At 43.9% G+C, this 23,112-nt stretch overlaps 2 protein-coding genes across 4 annotated transcripts in view; both read left to right on the top strand.

The window, feature by feature from the left end:
* LOC137521087 (calcium-activated chloride channel regulator 4A-like) overlaps positions 1 to 4,526 on the top strand; it is a 73,506-nt gene extending 68,980 nt beyond the window's left edge. For both annotated transcript variants that reach the window (XM_068239870.1, XM_068239869.1), the window contains 3 exons: positions 918 to 1,082; positions 1,178 to 1,408; positions 3,663 to 4,526. In XM_068239870.1, the coding sequence (XP_068095971.1) occupies positions 918 to 1,082; positions 1,178 to 1,408; positions 3,663 to 4,057 (791 nt within the window). In that variant the 3' untranslated portion in view covers positions 4,058 to 4,526. The remainder of the gene's footprint in view (positions 1 to 917; positions 1,083 to 1,177; positions 1,409 to 3,662) is intronic.
* An 8,386-nt stretch (positions 4,527 to 12,912) lies between these two features.
* Positions 12,913 to 23,112, top strand: part of LOC137521086 (calcium-activated chloride channel regulator 4A-like) — a 153,527-nt gene continuing 143,327 nt past the window's right edge. Inside the window, exons 1-2 of one of the 2 annotated variants that reach the window (XM_068239867.1) lie at positions 12,913 to 12,946; positions 22,952 to 23,060. In XM_068239867.1, coding sequence (XP_068095968.1) covers positions 22,968 to 23,060 — 93 coding nt within the window. In that variant the 5' untranslated portion in view covers positions 12,913 to 12,946; positions 22,952 to 22,967. Of the gene's footprint in view, positions 12,947 to 22,855; positions 23,061 to 23,112 lie in introns of those variants that run through there. The other variant, XM_068239866.1, reaches the window with a different exon arrangement.

Genomic DNA, 23,112 nt, shown 5'->3' with positions numbered 1-23,112 from the left:
GTGTGGTTATAGATAATGGCAGTTGGGGCTCTGTTTTTTTCTCGTCTGCCACTAGTAAAGAAGATGATGTTTTGGCTCATTGTGGATCAAACAACATGACAAATTACGGATATCAATCACTTAATCTCTTTTTTATCTTTTTTAACGTCTCACTTTTCAATGTGTTGATTCATCCTCCCCCTCCCCCCCCTCCCCGACACACACACACACACACACACACACACACACACACACACACACACACACACGTTTTGGTAAAGTTCCTCTTTAAATCATCTGCTTGCTTATACAAGCCCAAAAGTAAAAATGGTTATGTTTCCAAGAAATATAACTCCCCATATATTCCAGCGTATAAGACGACCCCTCAACTTTCCCTGTTAAAATATAGAGTTTGGGATATACTCGCTGTGAAAGACTACCCCTCTTCCAATGCACACCAAATACAAATTTAAAAAAAATTATATACTGGTGCTATGTATGAAAAGATACTGGTGCTGTACTGGATGTGGTATCCAGTACATAGGTGATTGACTGGTTGGATTGGTCAACTCTCCCTCTCCCTAAGCGGAGTGAGTGGTCTGCCCTCCCTGTCTTCCTGTTTATCTGAGAGGTATGGAAGAATAGATCGCGCTGTGTCCATAAACACGCCTCTTTCACACTTCTGGCCCACCCTTGTATCCTATTTACCTCCTTCTCTGCCTCTCAGATCTCGCACATACTCGCCTGCGCCGCTTTACTACAGTCCTCAGCAGCGAGATCTGAGAGGCGGTAACAGGATAGGGCGCATCACCTGGCATCAATGACATCCAGTGTATAAGACGACCCCTGACTTTTCAGAAGATTTTCAAGGGTTAAAAAGTAGTCTTATATGCCAGAATATACAGTAGTTAAATTAAAACTAGATACCTCTTTTCCAGGTGCTGACATTCAAAGAGATGATGGAATATATTCAAAGTATTTCATTCAGTTCCTGACAAATGGAAGATATGGCTTAAAGGTCCGTGTTGAAAGTAACAATGGGAAAAGTCGTTTGATAGCACCCAAGAGTCGTGCCCTATACATTCCAGGTTTCATAATAAATGGTAAGAAATGATGCCTTGTATGCTGTATAGAAAATGAAAGGAATTATATTATCAGCACAAGCAGCTTACAACTGTCCCTGTACTTCCCCCAACAGGCTCCATTAGTATGAACCCCCCACAGCCTGAAATAAACAACGAAGATCTCATTCTGGGTGATTTTAGTAGGACAGCATCTGGTGGCTCTTTTGTACTGACTAATGTCCCTACAGATGTACCACTTGACATCTATAAACCTGAGAAAATAACTGACCTAAAGGCACAGATACAGGATGATTCTATTGTGTTATCTTGGACAGCAACTGGTGATGATCTGGATGAGGGAACTGGTGAGTAATATTACCTGTATAAGATAGCCTGTACATTGAGGATCACTTTGAGAAAATAACACCATGAAACTAGGTACAGACATACAGAGAGTGATCCGGATCAGCAAACATCAATGCAGTTGCAGCATAGCTAAGCACATATTGTATGTAAGGCATGTGCAAGGCAAGAGGCAGACAAAAAGGAAATAACCCTGACTTGCTAATCTGTGGTATTAGTTTTGTTGTGGTGCTAATCCTGACCATACGATGGCTTAAATTGGGAGCCATTAATGGTGTTGATCAATGACAAACAATCATTCTATCGATTGTTCTATCGATCCAAATTTTGGAACAATTCTTTTAGTCTAATCAGATTGCTTACCGTTTTTCCTTAACCTCTTGAGGACCGCAGTGTTAAACCCCCCTAGTGACCAGGCCATTTTTAGTAAAATAGGCCACTGCAGCTTTAAGGCCAAGCTGCAGGGCCGCACAACACAGCACACAAGTGATTTCCCCCCCCCCCCCCCTTTTCTCCCCACCAACAGAGCTCTCTGTGGCGGGGTCTGATCGCTCCCCCGTGTTTATTTATTTTTTTAATAAATATTATTGTTAGAGTTTTTAATAAAAAAACACTGTTTCTTTAAATAATTTCCCTCCCTCCCCAAAGCCAGCCAATTACGGCGATCGGCTGTCATAGGCTTCTGCCTATGAGAGCCGATCGCTCTCTTGTCCCCCAGGGGGACAGCCGTGTCACACGGCTGTCCCCAGTACAGCGATGCTGCCGATCGCAGTGCTGTACATGTAAATAGACGGCGATTACGCCGTTTAACAGTCGGACTGAAGGCTGGGTGGAGCTCCGCCCCCCAAGCAGGAGATGCGCGCGCAGCCTGCGCGTGATCTCCTGCATTAGCTGGCCCCAGGACTTTACACCAATCGGCGTTAGGCGGTCCTGGGGCTGCCGCCGCGGCCACGCCCATCGGCATGATGCGGTCGGCAAGAGGTTAATTGGTGGGCTTGAACAATCGTTTTTGATCAGTTGCACAAATCGGATCGGATGGTTGATCATTTGGGAAATTGGATTGTTAGTGGGTGTCTTTAGACTTTAAGACTTCATAAGTCTCGCAATTAACAAAGTGTGGAGATCAGGAATTTCAGAGAAAAGTGATCTTTATACTCGTTCCATATGCAGTAAATTATCTAAAAAAATAATACAACCAGAAGCAGCATTACAAGCAATAAATAAGTATTTATTTTATACTCAGCAATGGCAAGTTCCATACTTCTCGTGTTCTTGTGACAAGCTTACGTGAACACTTTGATTATTAAAAAAAAAAGAAAATGTCATGATTTTACATGTTTGTCATCTACTGATGTGTTCTGTATATCATGACAGCTGTTAGGACTGCTTTCTTTGGGCATCATGGTAATTTGGGCACTGGAAATAGCTACTAGAAGAATATCAATAAAATTACCAATATTCTACTATGTTATTATGATAGTAAAATATCGGTCAGAGTGTGGAGACCGAACCACTGGCGTTTGTTGTTCATCCTGATATCGCACATCGTTGACAGGCCTGACATCTTGCAGCATGTCTGATCAATACATGCGACCATTTTTGGCTCAAATGTATGGCCACTTTACTATTTTCTATTTTGCGACATGGGGTGAGCAATTTGCGTAATGCTCATTAAACTATACGTATGAGTCCTCCAATGGGAAGCCAAGCCGTGACCCAGGAGTACTTCCTGGATCATGGCTTGGCTTCCTATTGGAGGAAGCTAACAGAGGTAGAGAGTGGCGGGGGGAGCATCTTATCGATGGGGCGATGCGGAAGAGGCAGATTGACAGCCTCACATAAATAAAGCAGGCTAGCGACAAGCAGATTGTCACTAGCCTGGCAATCTTTCAAGGGGGGGACAGCAGAGTTCAAGGGGGCGGGGGGGGGAGGGGCTCGAAGGTGCAGTACAATGATCCAGAGGCATGTCATTGTGCACACTTCATGCCTCTGGGTCCTATTAGGATTACAATATGCTACCTCAAGTTTCTTTAAATGAAACATAAAGCTTAGTGAATAAGGCATAATGTAGATTGCTAATTATTTTTGTAACAAATACTCATAAATTTCCGACAACGGCCATAGTAGTTTTGCATCACAGGTTTTGCCAAGAAGTTTAATATATTTTTAATTTACAACTTTAGAAGGCTGATTTAAGCATAAATAACATTTGAAATTAACCAATTTGACTAACCTTTGCTGTGTTTTCATTTTCAGCTTCAGAATATGACTTAAGAATGAACACCAACTTGAAAGAACTAAGGGACAATTTTACTGGATCATCACAGGTCAACATGACCGGTGTCATCCCCAAATCAGCTGGGTCATTGGAATCCTTCACATTTGTGCCAGAAAATGTTGCTATAACAAATGGGACAATTCTGTATTTTGGACTAGTAGCTGTTGATGATGTTTCTCTGAAATCAGATGTATCAAATATTGCTCAGGCAGCTCTCTTCATCCCTCCACCAGCAGATCCTACGACCGTCCCCCCTTCAACACAAACTGAACCAACCACTACTCCAAATAATAGTGAGAAAATGAAAGCATCAGTGATTTCAGCAATAGCATATTCAGTAGCAGTCTTAATTTGTATATATGTGCCTTCTTAAAACAACAATTATTCAAATGTAGGTGAGCAAGAAAGCTCTCCCATGATGCATCACTACTGAATATGCAAATCATCCCTTAGATCAGAGCTCCCCAACCCTGTCCTCAAGGCCCACCAACAGTACATGTTTTGTAGGAAACCACAAACATTCACAGGTGGCGTAATTAATGACTCAGCTGAGCTGATTACCTAGGGATTTCCACAAAACATGCACCAATGGTGGGCCTTGAGGACAGGGTCGGGGAACACTGCCTTACATTGTAAGCCTTTGGCAGGGTCCTACCTTCACTAGTGTATTCCACGTGATTGTGCGCTTCTTTCCTATGACTGCCTTGTACTTATGTACTATGTATTCATCGCATGATCATGTATTTTGTACCGTTTGCCTTGTATAATTTTGTCCTATGTTGTATAACCCTGTTATGTCTGTCATTCTTATTGCATGTATTTATTGTCCAACGCTGGGTAATATGTTGGCACTTTACAAATAAAATAAATAATAATCCCTTGGTGTCTGTGTAAGCAAGACACACAGCCAGAACTGCTGGTGTAAATTAGGAACCAAATGAGCTGGAGATCTAAAATGGATCTGTTTTATTTAACCACTTCGGGACCAGCACCCTCTGCCCCCTTGAGGACCAGAGGGGCCTGGAGGGTGCTGGTCCCGTAAACCACCGCTTCCCGAAGAATCGACGCTAAAATCTGCCGCTCCCAACGAACACGCCACCCTGTCCCCGCCGCAGGCTGCTCTCTCTGCCGTCGGTATGACGGCAGAGCGCTGTGCGCTGGTCAGGAGCCGCTTTCATTGGCTCCTGACCCTGTCACTCCATGTAAGCCAATGGGAACGGCTTACATGAATGACAGGGCCAGGAGCCAATGAAAATGGCTCCTGCCCGGCGCACAGTGCATAGTCATAGAGGCGGCAGGGCAGCACATTTCCACGCTGACCGAGCGGGGACAGCGGCGGAGACGGGTAGGGGCGTGCGGTCAGTGGGACATAGAGTTTACGTCCGGTCAGAACCGCAGCGCCCCCTGCCCGCCGTAGATTTATACTGCAGCGGTCCGCAGTAGGTTAAAGTTGATACATACTGATTTATTTACATTGTAATAAATAAACGCAATGCAAAGTATTTGTGGTCAATAAACACACAAGAGGTATATTTAGAATACATGTATGTAGAAAGAGCACATAAAAATTGACTTGGCTTTAGGCAATCTAAATAGCTTGTTACACAAGTAATGCAACTTAAAGAGGAACTCCAGTGAAAATAATTTAATAAAAAAAAGTGCTTCATTTCTACAATAATTATGTATAAATGATTTAGTCAGTGTTTGCTCATTCTAAAATCTTTCCTCTCCCAGATTCACATTCTGACATGTATTACATGGTGACATTGTTACTGTGGGCAAGTTATGTAGCTGTTTCTAGCTGCTCTGGCTGTTACAGACAGCTTTAAACAGCCATTTCCTGTCTGTGAACATTGTTACATTGTGGCAGTTTGCCCAGAGTACCGCGGTATTCAGAGCCTCTTGTGGGAGGGGTTTCAGCACAAAATTAGTCACACAGCGCCCCCTGATGGTCTGTTTGTGAAAATCATTGTATTTCTCATGTAAAAGGGGGTATCAGCTACTGATTGGGATAAAGTTCAATTCTTGGTTGGAGTTTCTCTTTAATACTGTAATAATAATGTAATACTTGCAACACCCAACAGAAATCAGGGTTGTGGCCAAGGCCGTGCATAGAATCCTCAAGGGGTGGTACTCAAATTTGAAAAAGGGACCCCAACCAATCAATCGTACTAATTGTGTATGTAATAACCCCTCTCCAGAAAGCAGTATTAGGCAGTATTTGCCCCCCCCCCTTTCCTTCACAGCAATATCAGGCAGACGTTGTGTCTCCTTCCAAGTCTTTTGTCTCCACCACCCCTCTGTCCCTCTTGATCAGTACCCAAGCTTCTTTTTAGGCAAACAAGTGGTTGTCAATATGCAGAGGTCAGAGCCGGATCTTCAACCAGTCAACCTAATCAATTGCTTTGGGGGTCCCAAGAGGTCAAAAGGGCCCCATTAAGATTTATTGCCTCTGTTTATGTAGTCCTTAAGAAACCATTTCAGTCAGTAAAAACGAGATCTCTGCAGCAATTCTCTACTACAGAAATAAGATGTTATACAAGCAGGCACACACAGAGCTACTCCCCCTCCCCTTAGCTCAGCCCTGTCAGACACAGGCTGGGGGCTGAAATGTGTTCTCTGAGCAGAATGGTATCTGCTCAAAAGCCTGACTTCTGTTTGTGATGTTTACAGGTGGTTCTGGTCTTTTATGAACTTATCAGTCTTAATTGTATCTCCCACATAATGGGCCCATAAAGATTTATTGTCTATGTTCTGTTTATTGTCTCCGTTCATGATTCATCCTTCTCTGTTCAACTCTTTAGGCCCATACACACGGCTTACAATTGTTTGTAGTTGTAAAGGCAGCGACAAACAGACAAGAAAGAGACAACAGCATATTTATGGCAGTGACAATTTCAGTTTGCGACAGTTGTACACACGTCACAACAGAAAGTCTGCAGCAATGCTCTACTACAGAGATAAGAAATTATACACACAGACACACATTGTCACTCCCCCTCCCCTTAGGACAATTTGCTCTGCTCAAAAGCCTCTGAGTTCTGTTTGTGATGTTCTTAGTTGGTTTCCGTCATTGCTAAACTTAGCCTTAATTTTATCACCCTAGTTGGCCAAAATATCTAAAGCTGGTTAAACACACATCGATTTTGAATACTGATTGAATCTACCAGTAATCTATTGCTCATAGATATCCAATCGATTAGCTTTCAAGTGATATTGTGCTGTTTATCAATCTCTGTGGGATGGGGGTAGGGCAGGAGCAGTGGGGGATTGATGGTCCATAACTTTGCTCTGCATCGAGCAGTACAGCGCTTGCCGTTTGATTGAAACTTGATAGAGTTTTGCTGAAGCCTATCAAAATTCAACTTGTCGTGATAGAGGTCGATCACTGTCCAATTGAATTCTAATGGAATAATGATCAATCACCTAGGCATATTGAGGCATTATTGACCTGTGTATGACTTGTGGGAATAAGGGAGAGAAACTGACAAATTTGGTCTTGCAGTGAATCAGCCCCAATCTTGCTTTGTGAGATCCTCACAATCCAAATCCAAATGCCTGGTACACACCATGCAATTTCCCATCAGATAGACAGGTCAAATGGATTATTTCTGACAGATCCGATCTGATTTCGGATCGTTTTTCTGATCAATTTTCTGTAGAGATGTTTGGAAAAATGATCAGAAAAACCTTTCAGAAATAATTGATTCAACTCACCTATCAGACAGGAAATTGCATGGTGTCACTGTGTATCAGACATTACAGTCACATTTGCCATGTGGCAGGCTTAGGCAACAATGAAGAAATACAAGGGGAATTTTCTGTGTAAACAATCATGAAGTTGTTGATCTTAAAAATGCCTCGCTGTACTCACTTTTGTTGCCAGTGGTTTAGAGTAGACATTAATGGCTGTGTGTTGATGTTATTTTATTGGCACAGCAAATAAATGTGCACTGTTATAAAAGCTGTACACTGAATGCTTTACATTGAATCAAAGCATCATATCTTCGGTGCTGTGTCTGTCCCATGAAAAGATGATATACAATATTAACAAAAATGTGAGCAGTGCACTCACTTTTGTGAGAAACTGTATGCTGGGGAGACATCCTTTCAACAGTGTGGCCGTGTGCCATGTGAGTGCCGAGCAAATGCCAAGAGTGGGTTCTGGGGGCATGTAGATGCAATGGGCAGGACATAAGTGAGTAGTGAGTGCCATGTGGGGTCTGGATGTGTGCCATGGGGGAGTACTGTGTCTCCACTGCAGATGACTTCCTCCACTACAAAAATGCGCTACTCCAGTTCAGGGATTATTATTATTATTTATTGTATTTATTAAGTGCCAACATATTACGCAGCGCTCTCACTTGCAAAGCAGTCATACTTCTCTACACTTAGTACACTTAGTTCTTCACAGTCCCATAACCATGAACAACTTTTTAACACCTGCTCTCATTCTCCACCCCCTCCTCCCCTACAATCGCATGCTTGTCTGCAGAAGACTTTGCAGCATACTTTGTGAACAAAATTGAAACATTACAGAACAGCTTTGAAAAGCACCCCTCTTCACCAGTCCAATCACCTCTTTCTTTCTCCTCTCTGCCTGGTTGTTCCCCAACTATCAACTATCCCTCTCTACATAACCACTCACTCACTCAAACCTCCTCCCTACTAACAACCTTCTCTGCCTTAACTGAAAAGTGTCTTTCTTCACTTATCTCTAAAGCTCATCTCACTGCATGTGCCCTGGACCCTATTCCCTCTCATCTTATCCCCCAACTCTCCTCCCCCCTCATTCCTGCTTCTTATGAGAGGAAGGGATAGATTCTGGAAATGTTTTTGAGATGGAAGTAGCAGGAGGTAGTTAATGTGTTGATGTATGGTAGCTTTGCAAGTTAAAGAGCATACCTGAGCTGGAGTAGCACATTTTTGTAGTGGGGGAAGTCGTCTGCAGTGGAGCTTTTACTCTACTGCCGTACCTAGCCATTATATGCACCTAGTACCATTCCATGATCTGCACCCAAATAGCACAGTACTCATCCATGGTCCAAACCCATATGACACACAGTACTCCCCCATGGCACACATCCAGACCCCACATGACACTCACTACTCACTTATGTCCTGCCCATTGCATCTACATGCCCCCAGAACCCACTCTTGGCCTGTGCTTGGCACTCACATGGCACCCACTTCAGTTTAGCATCTGCTACTCATTCAGCACCCAAAACAGTTTAGCACCCACTGCAAATTAACACCCACTACAACTTAGCACAATCTAGACCTTGGTATCCACTGCGGCTTGACAAAGACTGTACCTTGGCCTATCAACACCCACTTCAACTTAGTATAAAGTGGACCTTTGCATCTTACCACCCACTGCATCTGGGCACCCACCACACTTACTGCAATTTTGCACCTACTAATGCTCAGCAACCTCTGCCAGAGACGGATTAAGACCATGCAGGGCCCCAAGCAAAACAATAAATGGAAGCCTCCCCCCCCTGCCTTAGTTCTTACTAAAGTTGCCAATGACCTCCTAGTTGCTAAAGCCAAAGGCAGATTTTCTGTACTAATACTTCTAGATCTGTCCTCTGTGTTTGACGCTGTTGATCATACACTACTTCTCCAGACCCTCGCGACACTGGGAATCAAGGGCCTAGCACATTCCTGGATCAACTCTTAACTGTCTGGACGTTCCTTCATGGACTCTTACGCCAATACCAACTCCTCTCCATGCCCACTGTCTGTGGGAGTAGGACAAGACACGGTGCTTGGACCCCTCCTCTTTTCCATTTACACTCACGGCCTGGGACAAATAATAAGCTTTTTTGGTTTTCAATATCACTTCTATGCTGATGACACCCAAATGTATTGATCTGCCCCACACCTCTCCGACTCCAACTCCGATTGTCTATCCGCTGTATCTACATTCATGTCATCCCGCTTCCTTAAACTCAACATGAGCAAAACGGAGATTGTGATATTTCCACCTTCACTCTCTGTTCCACCTCCCATAGTCACAATCAATGTAGATAACACCCCAATAACCTCAACTCCCAAAGTTCGCTGTCTGGGGGTAAATCTGGACTCTGAGCTCTCATTTATACCATACATCTACACATTAACTACCTCCTGTTACTTCCATCTCAAAAACATTTCCAAAATCTATCCCTTCCTCTCACAAGAAGCAACCAAAATGCTTGTGCATGCTTTAATCATCTCCTGTCTTGACTACTGTAACACCCTACTTTGTGGTCTACCAAAAAGCAGACTGGCACCTCTCCAGTCACTACTAAATTCTGCTGCCTGTCTCCCCCACCTCTCTTTCAGATCCTCTGAGGCAGCCCCTCTCTGCCAATGCCTCCATTGGTTACACGTTGCCCAAAGGATCCAGTTTAAACTTCTCACGCTTGCATACAAAGCTCTACACAAGCTATCACCTCCATACATTTCCTCTTTAATCCCCAGATACCTCCCCTTCCGGAATCCTCTACTCCTCACAAGAGACCCTTTTGTCCTCTAGCATGGTCAGCAAGAAGGGAAAGAGGTGCTCAAAGGGATATAAAATACTCTAAAAGCACTAAAATTGATAAGAATTGAGGTGGCTTACCTCACAGGCGACAACTCACTTTAAGCAGAACTATTTATTAATATCAAGCACAGGCAATGCGTTTCGTGGGATCCTGTCCACTTCCTCAGGCCAAATAAAGTGCCTACAAACATCAAAGAGTTGATGTCTCTTTGACGTTTGTAGACACTTTATTTGGCCTGAGGAAGTGAGCAGGATTCCGCGAAATGCATTGCCTGTGCTTGATATTAATAAATAGTTCTGCTTAAAGTGAGTTGTCGCCTGTGAGGTAAGCCACCTTAATTTTTGTCAATTTTAGTGCTTTTAGAATATTTTATATCCCTTTAGGCGCCTCTTTCCCTTCTTGCTGTGTCTTACTCCCTCCGCTCTTTAGCGAGGGGAGTTTCTTACACCTAACCGTGGGTGAAAGCCCACCACCCCACGGGGTTCAGAGTGTATGTGATCTTTTTCAAGAGAGCGACCACCTCCAGAATTGCTGGCATACCAGAGTGGAGTCAGGTTTGTGTAACTCCACTTGCCTGAAGTGGTCGGATGCCCATAGTGAAACCCACCTTTGTGAGTATTCCTACGTAGTAACTTTTTGAAGCATTTATTGATTTGTGATGTACTGCACCATTTGGGCTCCCTTTGTCTTTGTGTTTTTTCCTCCCAATGTTTTACACTCCATACTCCTCTAGCCTGGTCACCTCCTCTCACTCTTGCATCTAGGATTTCTCACGGGCTGTTCCTTTCCTTTGGAACTCTCTCCCTCAGCCAGTTTGTCAAACTCTGGAAACCTTCAAATGTACTCTGAAAACACACCTGTTCAGACAAGCCAATAATTTGCTATAGGCAGCACTGAAGGCACACTGCCTCACCCACTAACCCCTGTGTTTCCTTACCTATCGTTTCCTCCCACTACCCTCTAAATTGTAAGCTCACAAGGGCAGGGACCTCCTCCTAGTGTTTCTCATACTGCTGTAATTTAACACATGCACATGTAGCAACTACATACTGTATCAATTATGAATGTATTTGTATTTCTACTATTTAATGTGGTGACTGTACAGAGTCTTGTATTTTGTATATATATTTGTTCCCCATTATTTGCTTTGGACTATGTACAGTGCTACGGAAGATGTTGGTGATATATGAATAAAAAATAATAACAGGTACTGGGGGCCATTTGGGTACAGACCATGTTTGGGTACCAGGTGCAGACCATGAATGGTCAGTGTGGGTTCTAGGAGAAGGGGAGCTGGAGGAACGGGAGGTCACTGTGGGTGCTGGGGGAGGTAGAGGTCAGTGTGGTTGCTTACGGGAGAAAGAAGTGACTGTGGATACTGGGGTTTTGGGAGAGGTCACTGTCGGTGCTGGCGATGGGAGATGTCACTGTAGGTGCTGCTGGGGGAGGGGAGGTCCCTGTGGTTACTGCTCAGGACAGGATGGGTGCTGCTGGGAGAGGGAAAGGTCACTGTGGGTGCTGGGGGGAGGGATAGAACAGTGTGGGTGCTGGGGGAGGTCACTGTGGCTGCTGTTGGAGGGAGAGGTCAGTATGGGTGCTGGAGGAAGGAGACGTCAATGTGGGTGCTGGGGGAGGTAGGATCACTGCTAGTGCTGGGAAGGGAGAGGTCACTGTGGTTGCTAGGAGGAGGGAGAGGTCACAGTGGGTGTAGCTGTCCGGGAGGCTTCATCTTACTTGCTCCCACACAGCTGACAGAATGGCCACACTAGGATTCCTGTCCAGAGCATCTTTACTCCAAAGTGTCCCAAGTGAGAGTGGAGCTTCCAGTGGTGTGGGCAGAGCTTCTCAAGTGTGGCGGATGAAGCTTCTTGCAGCCAGGGGTGAAGCTTCCTTTGCGTTGTATTGTCTGTGCACCCAGGGCCCCCCTCCCCCTCTGCAAGTGCCTGGATGGAGGAGATTCTTATCACAGCAAACTGTCACATGGGCTGCTGAAATGCAAGTCTTCAGTAGGGACTTCCCTCTTTGTTTTTCTAAAAATGTCAACTGACTAGCACCCAGCAGGAACACACGCTGTGCTCATACCTGAATTCCCAGAACTGCACCATGTGGACTACTGGCCAGGCTTCTCTCCTCCTCTCTGTTCACACTGCTGCTTTTGCTACAACTGATGGGCTGTAAAACCTGAAATGTAGGAGGAAGGCATTCCAATAAAATACTTAACTCTCTGTTCCACAACCCCCTCTGGCAGCCTGTAACTTTTCTCCTAAGTTTTCTCCTAGGTGATCTTTTTACACCTTATTTATAAAATGCCATGCCAGAAAATACTCTGACTAATCTTACGTGGCCACTGGGCTGATTGAGACAATCAAAGCATGAGTGTGCCAGGTTTCCACATAAGATACATGTGTTCCCTGCTAATTGCACATCCTATCCTCTTGACCTAGACAGCCCTCCCAGGAAAGCAAGCTAAGAAGGGGCACAACCAGACAGAGCTCTCATACTGTAGCAAGCTTAATTCTCTTTAAAAAAGCCCAATATAATCTATGTACATAAGTAAAAGATACATGTAAATCATCATGGCAATGGAATGATCGCCATGGTAACCTAGTGGAATGGTCACCACTGCAGCAGAACAGCCTAAATGGTAACGGAATGGTCATCATGGTAACCAAATGGACGCCATGGCAATGGAACGCAATCAGCAGGAGACAGCGGGCGCCATGGATTAGGTAAGTCAGCTGCCGCTACACACACGGGGGAGCAGTAGACACACGTGAGGGAGCAGAGGCACGCGGGGAGTGTGAGCGCACTGCAGTGCAGACAACACATGCAGGGAATCCCAGACGCGGCAGCGGGTCGTCAGTTCGTATCAGCGGGCGTTTATAACTCCAGGATTCCCTGACTTTGTCATATAAGACGCAGGGATTTTTTCTCCCCATTTTGGGGGGAAAAAAAGTGCGTCATATACAGCAGAAAATATGGTACTAACCTTGATAGATGGAAGCCTCTGGATAATCCAGGAGCTTCCAATGTTCTCCTCCATTGGGTGGCCCGCACCAGATCATGGTTCCAGCTAAAAAACGCTGAAGGACTGTACAGTAGCACGGACACATTGGCGTCAATTCACCAGAGAGGATTTACTAAGAGAAAAAAGGTAGGTAGTTTATCTCATGAGGTATTTTAACACTCTGGAGTCAATTCACCAGTGTGAGAGGACAGAGAGAAAAGTGTTCGATAGCAGGGGATAATGGAGAGATATGCATGAGGAAAGTGTGAGAAAGCAGAGAGTTAGGTAGTCGGTATTAATGATTTACATGGGATACTTTTCCTCTCTGTAAGCTTGAAAGTGAAGCATTGTGGGTAGGAGGTGGAGTTTTACCACTACCTGACCAGAGTATTCCCACCTATTACTGCCGGATCATATCATATATCATATCACGAGTGAGTCTGAACTTCTTCACCACCTCTGTCTCAGTAAAATTATCAAGAACTGTTCTCTCACGAAAAATACGAGGGGCGATTAAACAGACCCTCCTCCTGCGCCTTCGTCTCCTCATAATAGAAGCAAGCTCTAAGGCCTAGTGCACACCAGAGCAGTTCGGCTGCGTTTTGCTATCTGCTTGCGGCTGCGGATACGCTTGGGTAATGTATTTAAATGGACTGGTGCACACCAGAGCGGGAGGCGTTTTGCAGAAACGCATACTCCTGGGCTGCTGCAGATTTTGGATTGCGGAGGCATTTCTGCCTCAATGTTAAGTATAGGAAAACGCAAACCGCTCTGAAAAACGGCACTTCAGAGCGGTTTGCCAGGCGGTTTTTGTTACAGTAGCTGTTCAGTAACAGCTTTACTGTAACAATACATGAAATCTACTACACCAAAAACGCTTCACAAAACTGCAAAATGCTAGCTGAAACGCTACAGAAAAATAAGAAAAAGCGTTTCAAAATCTGCTAGCATTTTGTGGATCTGCTATCGGTTTTTGGTGCGCACCAGGCCTAACAGAGTAAGCTCAAAAGGCTCCATCTTCCACAGCAGCAGCTGCTGTGTGAAAACCACGATATCTCCAGGTTCATTCAGGGGATAAAGAGATGAAAAATTAACGAATGGCCACACCCCATTTCTTCCCTGGTGAATTGTGATTTGGAGAAAAACTAACTACTAACTATCACTTATTTATCTCATACTTATCTCACATTTATCTCTTGCATTTCTCTCTGTCAATATTTTCCCCTATACTTCTGGAGAATTGCTATTTGGAGATATCACAGGAGGTAAATTACCTCCCAAGAGATAAATAGGTTGGTAACCTCTGGTGAATTGACGCCATTATAACAGCACTCACCGGCGTCACAAGGGGGAAGGGAGGCGGGGTGTGCCAGCCGCACCAGGATGTCCAGGCTGAAGGGGTGAATTTCTGACAGAGTTTTCTACTGCTCTGCAGGGTAAGGGGCGGAGCTACGGGCAAAGAGGTGGAGGAGAGGAGAAAAGCAACTGCCAGGCAAGCCATTGTGCAGAGCGCACACACCTTAGGGAGAAGTCACTCTGGATGATGCAGATGACAGAAGAGAGCCTAGTAGGAAGATGGATCCTGGAGAGGTGAATTCTCCCTCTGCTCTGGGGTTGGGGCACCCTTTATACTTGGTGGGGGTCATCTGGCTAGCTATACTGGAGGGAGGTAGTCATCTGATTACCTATACTGGGAAGAGGGGTCATCTGGCTAACTATAATGGGAGGTGATCAGGTTCCCTATACTGACACCCAGTGTCACCCTTCTCACTTAGTGCCGCCCTCGTCCCTCTCAGTGTCACCCTCCCTACCCAGTGTTACCCACCTTCCACCTAGTGTCACCCTCCCCTCCCACTGTAACCCTCTTCCCACCTAATGCCCAGTGTCACCTTCCCCCCATGCAGCGTCACCCTCCCTACTTAGTGTCACCCTCCTTCCACCCAGTGTCACCCTCCCCACTTAGTGTAACCATCTTCCCACTCATTGTCACCCTCCTCCCACTTAGTGTCACACTCCCACTCAGTGTCACCCTCCTCCCACCCAGTGTCACCCTCCCCACTCAGTGTCAACCTCCTCCCACTCAGTGTCAACCTGCCTACCTAGTGTCACCCACCCCACTGAGTGTACCCCTCTTCCTACCTAGTGTCACCCTCCTCCCACCCAGTGTCACCCTCCCCCCACTCAGTGTCACCCTCCCTACCCACTGTCACCCCCACCAATCAGTGTCACCCTCCTCCCACTCAGTGTCACCTTGCCTACCTAGTGTCACCCACCCCACTGACTGTACCCCTCTCCCTACCTAATGTCACCCTTCTACCACCCAGTGTTACCCTCCTCCTACCCAGTGTCTCCCTTTCCACTCAGTGTCACTCTCTTCCCACCCAGTGTCACCCTCCCAGCAGCACCCAGTGTCACCCACCCATCCCACTTAGCAGCTCTATCCCACCCCACCAGCACCCAGTGGAGGGAACATTTGATGCAGTTTTGTTTTGAGGGAAAATGTGCTGTATTTCATATTTATGGGGTAATGTATATGTGTATTTCACATGTGTTCACCTGTTTGCTGCATGTCATGTGTGGGAGGAAACAATTACTGCATTTTAACTTGGGAGGTAATGTTTGCTGCATTTCGTGTTTGCTGTATTTCATGTGTCGGAGGTATTGTTTGCCTCATTGCATGTGTCGGAAGTATCATTTACTGCATTTCAGATACCGTTTTCCTCATTGCATGTGTGGGAGGTAAAGTTTGCAGCATATAATGCGTCAGAGGGAACGTTTGTCTCATTGCATGTATTGGAGGTATTGTTTGCTGCATTTCATGAATTTCAAATTCATTTTTTTAATCTGCATCGGGTGTCAAATACCCTAGCTACGTCACTGACAGCATTAAATGGCAGTGAGTTGTTGCGCTTTTACCACACAGTTAGGAAATTCCTGGAAATGCTCCCAAAGTCAGTATTGCTGGGTGTGCTTTCAGTTCAGTAATAGTCACAGGTTCAAGGTAAAAGTTACTTCAGCATTCTTCCAGGATAAGGCATACAATTCATTCCTCTTCATTACCAGGGCAGTTTCTAGGCTAAATTGCACCTAGGGCGAGGCCGAGGGTGTAAAAATTGTGCCCCCCCCCCCTCCTCTTAAAGATCTCAAGTAGATTACCTTCCTAGATTAGACTAAAAGTGGCCACTATGCTGGCCATGACTATCAAAGCATGAGTGTACCAGCCTTCCGCATCAAACACAGGTGGTCCCTTTCTGGCCACACTTCCAGTGTCATCAATAGGTGTTGACCAGCACGCTAGGAACCAGGGATCCGAAATAACTTATTTGAAAAAATAATTCTTTCAGTATACAAAGTGAAATCAAATGCCATCATACTTCATAGTGTTAAGTCCGCCAGTGACACAAATATTGCTTCATACTATGTCCTGCAATATAAACTGCTGCAAGTATCTGTTTTTGTATTTAGCCAGATGATGTGCAATTTTTAGTCTATGGACTCTGAAGTATGATGAGTTGTAAAATCCCGACTGTACACATCAAATCCCAAATGTCACTTTGTATGTTGAATTATTTTTCTAAATAAAAGACCCAGTTATTTTGGATCCTGATTCCTAAGGTGTAGATCAAGCGTACATCAAAAAAGGGCGTCGGGAAAAAAGGGCGCGTGGTGTAAACGATAAACAGTATTATCGTTTATAGAAATATTGTGTAGAATTTCGTTTAGAAATAGTGTTTTAAGAATTAATAAATCACTAAATAATGTGTATGAGATCGGCAATTCTTAAAACGTTAATCTTCCCTGTTTGTAAACTGAAACTTATATTTACGTTTGTTAAAAACCCTCCCTGTACCTATCCCTAACCCCTAGACCCCCTGTTGGTGCCTAAACCTAAGACCCCCCTATTGGTGCCTAAACCTAAGACCCCCCTGTTGGTGCCTAAACCTAAGACCCCCCAGTTGGTGCCTAAACCTAAGACCCCCCTATTGGTGCCTAAACCTAAGACCCCCCTGTTGGTGCCTAAACCTAAGACCCCCCTGTTGGTGCCTAAACCTAAGACCCCCCTATTGGTGCCTAAACCTAAGACCCCCCTGTTGGTGCCTAAACCTAAGACCCCCCTGTTGGTGCCTAAACCTAAGACCCCCCTGTTGGTGCCTAAACCTAAGACCCCCCTGTTGGTGCCTAAACCTAAGACCCCCCAGTTGGTGCCTAAACCTAAGACCCCCCTGTTGGTGCCTAAACCTAAGACCCCCCAGTTGGTGCCTAAACCTAAGACCCCCCTGTTGGTGCCTAAACCTAAGACCCCCCTGGTGGTGCCTAAACCTAAGACCCCCTATGGATAATAATGTTTTACAGACATTAATAAATAAAAAATGTAAATAAAAAAATGTAAATAATTTTTTTGGGTGGATAATAATGTTTTAGAAATGTTTTAGAAATAGTGATTTAGTATCTTTATAAACGTTATTCGTCACGGGCTTATTTTGTAACGTTAAATCATCACAAACATAGTTATAAATCATTAAAAATCTCCGGGCGCCGTTTGTTAAAACGTTAATAATCTCCAGCGCCTTTTTTTCCCTGTTCGGCACCCATTAAACGATATTTATAATGGGAGTGAATGGGGCGCCCTTTTTGTCCACTTGTCTCATGCGCCCAAATCTGCTGCTTCTGTAGATCAATGCCATACAATACATGCAACACCTACATTGCCTTTCATACAAGCAACATGGGCGCTGCATGTATTCTGTGAGTCATGCTCTGCAAACTTAGTAAAATATAACCGGCCTTTTGTGAATTTAAACCATATACATCTGATTTATAGACATAATTATATTCTGTAAAACATGTTTTATACCCAGTGTAAGGTAGTCAGGGATAGGTACATTTATAGTAATACTATATTAAACATACTAACCTATAGAGGGAAGGCTCTGGATCCCATAGAACCTTCCCGATTCACTCTCCATACCCTCGGTCCTCCAAAGATGAGCGGGTTATGCATGCACAAATGTGTGCTCATGCATGCACAGTATGAAGCCACCTGTCTTCGGAAGCACTCAGGGACTCTGAAGCCTTCCCGGGACACCGAAATGTGCAGTATTTCAATGGACTGACTTAGGGCATAGAGAGAGGACCAGGAAGGTTCTATAAGATCCCGGGCATTCGCTCTCTATAGGCAAGTATGTTTATTTAGTATTACTCTAAATGTACCTATCCCTGACTACCTTACACTGGGGATAAAAACAAACACTGATACAACAAGAGCCCCAATGGAGCAGTATTGGCCATTGTAGGCTCCACCCATTTTCCTGAATCTTAATCCCAGTCACTTAGTGACCAACTGTGCAAAGTTTGAGAACCCTGCCATTAACACTGTAAGAATGGCTGCAGTTTATATTTTCCCAGTGAAATGTTTTTGGCGCGGCACACATTTGTAATCTTGACACAGTCACTCAATGACCAAGTTTACACACAGTTCACCAGCACACTAGTGGTAGCGTTAAATACTCCGCACTTTTATGGTGCAATCATTCCACAAGAAAATCCGACAATTGTTTTGGGGGCCTCGCACGGTCCCCCTTGTAATCATATGACGTGAAGATTGTCCATAAACATTGAGCAGACATGGAATCCAGTTATGAACGCTATATTCTGACCCATAAATATGAGAACTTCCATCCATAACGTAGCATACAGCTTTCACTTAGCTGTCTCACACCAAAAAAACTGACCGTCTCTCCCTCTCTACCAGACAGTATATCAGGCTTGTCAACAAACAGACCTCAAATGTTATCAAGTGATAAGGACAAGGCCAGTCTGCTAAAGGCTCACACGACCGGTCGTTTGGAAAAATCCGAAATGTGTATGTACCTTAACACACAACAGAACAATAGTATATCTCCCACCTGACTCCAGTAACACAATTAGTGCAGGGTTCAATCACAGCAAACAAACAAAGCAGGAACACAAAAACCTACAGTTATTACATATCATACATCACATTTTACATATCATACATCACACCCCTTTTTCAAGGCATGTGGTATAATGCAGACAATTCTATTACACTTTATATACAACATCAGTAATCCCATAAACACCACCCCAAAGTGACACACAATATGGCATCATCAATACCCTTTTCCCTCTCAGTTAATAAGTAAACACTGACAAAAATCAGTATATTTAAGGACATCAAAAGCATATATATCAATCCATCTTGTCACATAAGTCTCAATGCACACTGTGCTGCTGTAGCTTTAGCTGTTACAGGCTTGTGTGCTGTATGTTCTGCTCCCCAGCCTATCGGTGTTTCATACATTCAAATGATAACAATGCTGCCAAGACGTCCTATAACTGTTACTGGGTGATTGACAGCACAGAGCGCTGCCCAAAACAACCATCGCCGTGGTCACCATGCACCCCACTAATCGTAGGGGCGTGTCTGTACTGGCATGCGAGTCCTCAGGAAGCCATCTCAAAACACCATTGGTCGGCACCAGGCTCAACTCCTTTCTTATGTTGCATCATTGCTGATGCGAACAGGAAGATCAATAGCGCGACTGATGTTGTATATAAAGTGTAATAGAATTGTCTGCATTATACCACATACCTTGAGAAAAAGGGACCGTGCGAGGCCCCCGAAACAATTGTCGGATTTTCTTGTGGAATAATTGCAAAATAAAAGTGCAGAGTATTTAATGCTACCACTGTTGTGCTGGTGGTGGATTGTGTGTATAATTGCTACAATATTGACTTTGCCATAAGTCACCTCACCAAACACCCAGAAACTTATGGTGTGCCTGCTTCACTGGAACTACAATGACCAAGTTTGTAAGCTTTCATGTTCCTAGCATCATAAATACGTGAATATAAGCAGTTTATTCTGATTGGCTGTTTGTAGCTCCACTCCTTTCCAGAATTTGAACCCCAGTCATCCAATGAAGTTTAAAGCCTCTGCCATTAACAGTGTAAGAATAGCAGAAGTTTAAATATTCCCCTTGAACATCAATAGGTGAATTTTGATTGGCTGTTGTAGGCTCCACTCACCTTCCTGAACCTTAATCCCAGTCACCCAGTGACCAAGTGCGCCAAGTGTGAAAACTCTGCGATTAACAGTCTAAGAATGGCCACAGTTTATATTTTCCCATTGAAAATTAATGGCTGAAATTTGATTGGCCCTTTTATGCTCCTCCCACTTTTCCCGAATTTGTAACCTCGGTCATCAAGTGACCAACTGTGCCAAGTTTGGGGACTCCGGCTTGATTACTGTGACAATGGCAGCCATTTACATTTTTTCCATTGACATGAATGGGTGAAATCTGTTTGGCTGTTTGTAGCTCCGCCCAAGTGTACAGGGGGGACGTGAGAGCCCCAGAACATATCATCCCAGGTAGTAAGGAATCTGTAAATCGTTGAAAACGGTCAAGGCGTTTTTGAGTGATCATGGCACATACACACATACACATACATCTGATTTTATATATAGATTAGCTCAAAAACATTAAAAATCTCTATCTCGCCATAAAATGAACACCCAGTTTTGTGATGCATAATACCACTAATCATACACAGCCAGCTGTGAAAGTCACAAATCAATGCTTTCTATACACTCTCACTGCACACCACCTGTTATACTAGGCTACTCCTGGGTGTAATATCATAATAGCAATAGGATAACAGAGGCGCTAAAAGGATAAAAAGGACTAAATGAGCTTAAAAAACAATTTGGTAATAAAGGAGGCAGTGGTGGACTTACCCCCTCCAAGCAGAAAACACGACTGTAGATTTTCAGTCAAAAAACGTTTATTGGGTACTCCAACATAAAGTGCAACGCGTTTCGCAGGTTAAACCTGCTTCCTCAGGCAATACAGATAGGACTAAAAAATCATCTGCTAGTAACATCAAAGCTGAGCGCCTCTGGCATTTGATGCATTCACAGAGGCACTCAGTTTTGATGTTACTAGCAGATGCTTTTTTACTTCTATCTGTATTGCCTGAGGAAGCAGGTTTAAACTGCGAAACGTGTTGCACTTTATTTTGGAGTACCCAATAAACGTTTTTTGACTGAAAATCTACAGTCGTGTGTTCTGCTTGGAGGGGGTAAGTCCACCACTGCCTTCTCTATTACCAAATTGGTTTTTAAGCTCATTTAGTCCCTTTTACCCTTTTGGCGCCTATGATATCATATTGCTACATTGAATCCACCCTAGGTGGCGGGTTGTACCCACTTCCTTTTTCTACTACAGAGAGCGACTTCTTGATCCTGAGTGGGGTCAGGACAATCTCCCCACCTGCCTTGACAGTGGTTGCCTAATGGTAACCCTGGTTTGTGAGTATTACATTTTGAATTACTCTATAAATCTTCCATTACCAGTACATACTACACTATATTGGGCTCTTGGTGTTCTCTTCTTTTAATAACATAATAGGGCAGCTATGTCACAGCTGTGACATAAGGCCAGTGCTGGCAACAGTTTCCCCCCAAAATATTTATTTTACACAGAGGCTTTTTTGTTATGTGTAAATGGAAGAAAATTACAGTTCAAATTTGTGTCACAAAAATGTTATGTCAGTGGCACTTATTTTTAATTAGTTATGACAATGAAGTCAAGAAATCAACAAGTGGTGCAGTGTGGGCCTAACGCTGCACCAGTATTAACACACTGAGTGATGTGCAACAATATCTTTTGTGTTACAAAAAAGTTACCAGTTTGCACCTCATTTTTTTATTAACTTAATTGCAATACCTTCTATAAAGGTGGATGGTTGAGATATTCCTAAAATATTATTTTTTAATCTTAAGCCACCATTAGATATAGTACTACATCAGACTGCTGTAGTTTAAGAATCATATAATGGCACAATTCATTGATTGCAAATAAACAGACAGAAATAACTTTTTGAATTAAAGTACTCCTGAACCAAGAGGGGGTTTGATTGACATAGGCGCCTTTGATTGAATGGTGCTGTGAAATATGTCACAGCACCATTCTTTTAGTTCAGTGTCCCCAGGTGTCCCTGTTCTAGTCAGCCGGAATCTTCGACTGACTAGAAAGTTGAATATGGGCGGGGAGGAAATGACACACCTGCTTGTACACACCCCCTTACACTGCCGTCAACTCAACTACTGGATCCCAGTACTGGAGTCTTTTCGACCCTGTCAATTCTCCAGTTCCGCTGCCATGTCATCTTCTATCAGTTGACATCTTCACTGATATGGCGCTGACCTGGAAGTACTTTGGGGTTACTTCTGGGTCACTGACAGATATGAGGGACACGTGGGTGGAACTGGAGAGCTGACGGAAGGGCGGAAAAAACAGCGAAGGGATCCAGGAGTAGGTTGGTAAGTTGCACAGTGGTGCTTTTTTTGCAAGTCTCAAAACAAGGGTACAGGAGTACTTTAAGACAGCAGGTATATCTGAGCAGAAACAATCTAGAATAACAAAATAAAAAACAGCAATAAAAAAGCAATGAGGAAAAGACACAGTAAATGATTCTTGATTTACCTATCAAATCATCATAATTATAGTTCTTCGTAGTAGCCAATAGTACAATATAGCAAAGTCCAAAATTAGTGTGATAAGAATGTAGCAATGGTATAAATATTACAGTCCAGGTTTATATCACAGTCCAGGTCAGGTGTTTCTTACTGACTGTTAAATATTACAGGAACAATGACACTTAGGAAGACATTTGCATTTTTCCTGTTACTTTATGTGTTTAGTACAAGCTATGGATCTATGGTGAAAGTTAACAATGGAGGATATGAAGATATTGTAATCGCAATTAATCCAGGTGTAAAAGAAGATACTCGAATTATTGAAAATATCAAGGTAAGAATGCAGTAGCACAATTTATTTTGTGTTTGAACAGTCATACCTGAAC

Source organism: Hyperolius riggenbachi, chromosome 6 (genome assembly GCF_040937935.1).
Source record: "Hyperolius riggenbachi isolate aHypRig1 chromosome 6, aHypRig1.pri, whole genome shotgun sequence".
Classification (NCBI taxonomy): domain Eukaryota; kingdom Metazoa; phylum Chordata; class Amphibia; order Anura; family Hyperoliidae; genus Hyperolius; species Hyperolius riggenbachi.
This window is presented reverse-complemented; position numbering and strand designations above follow the sequence as displayed.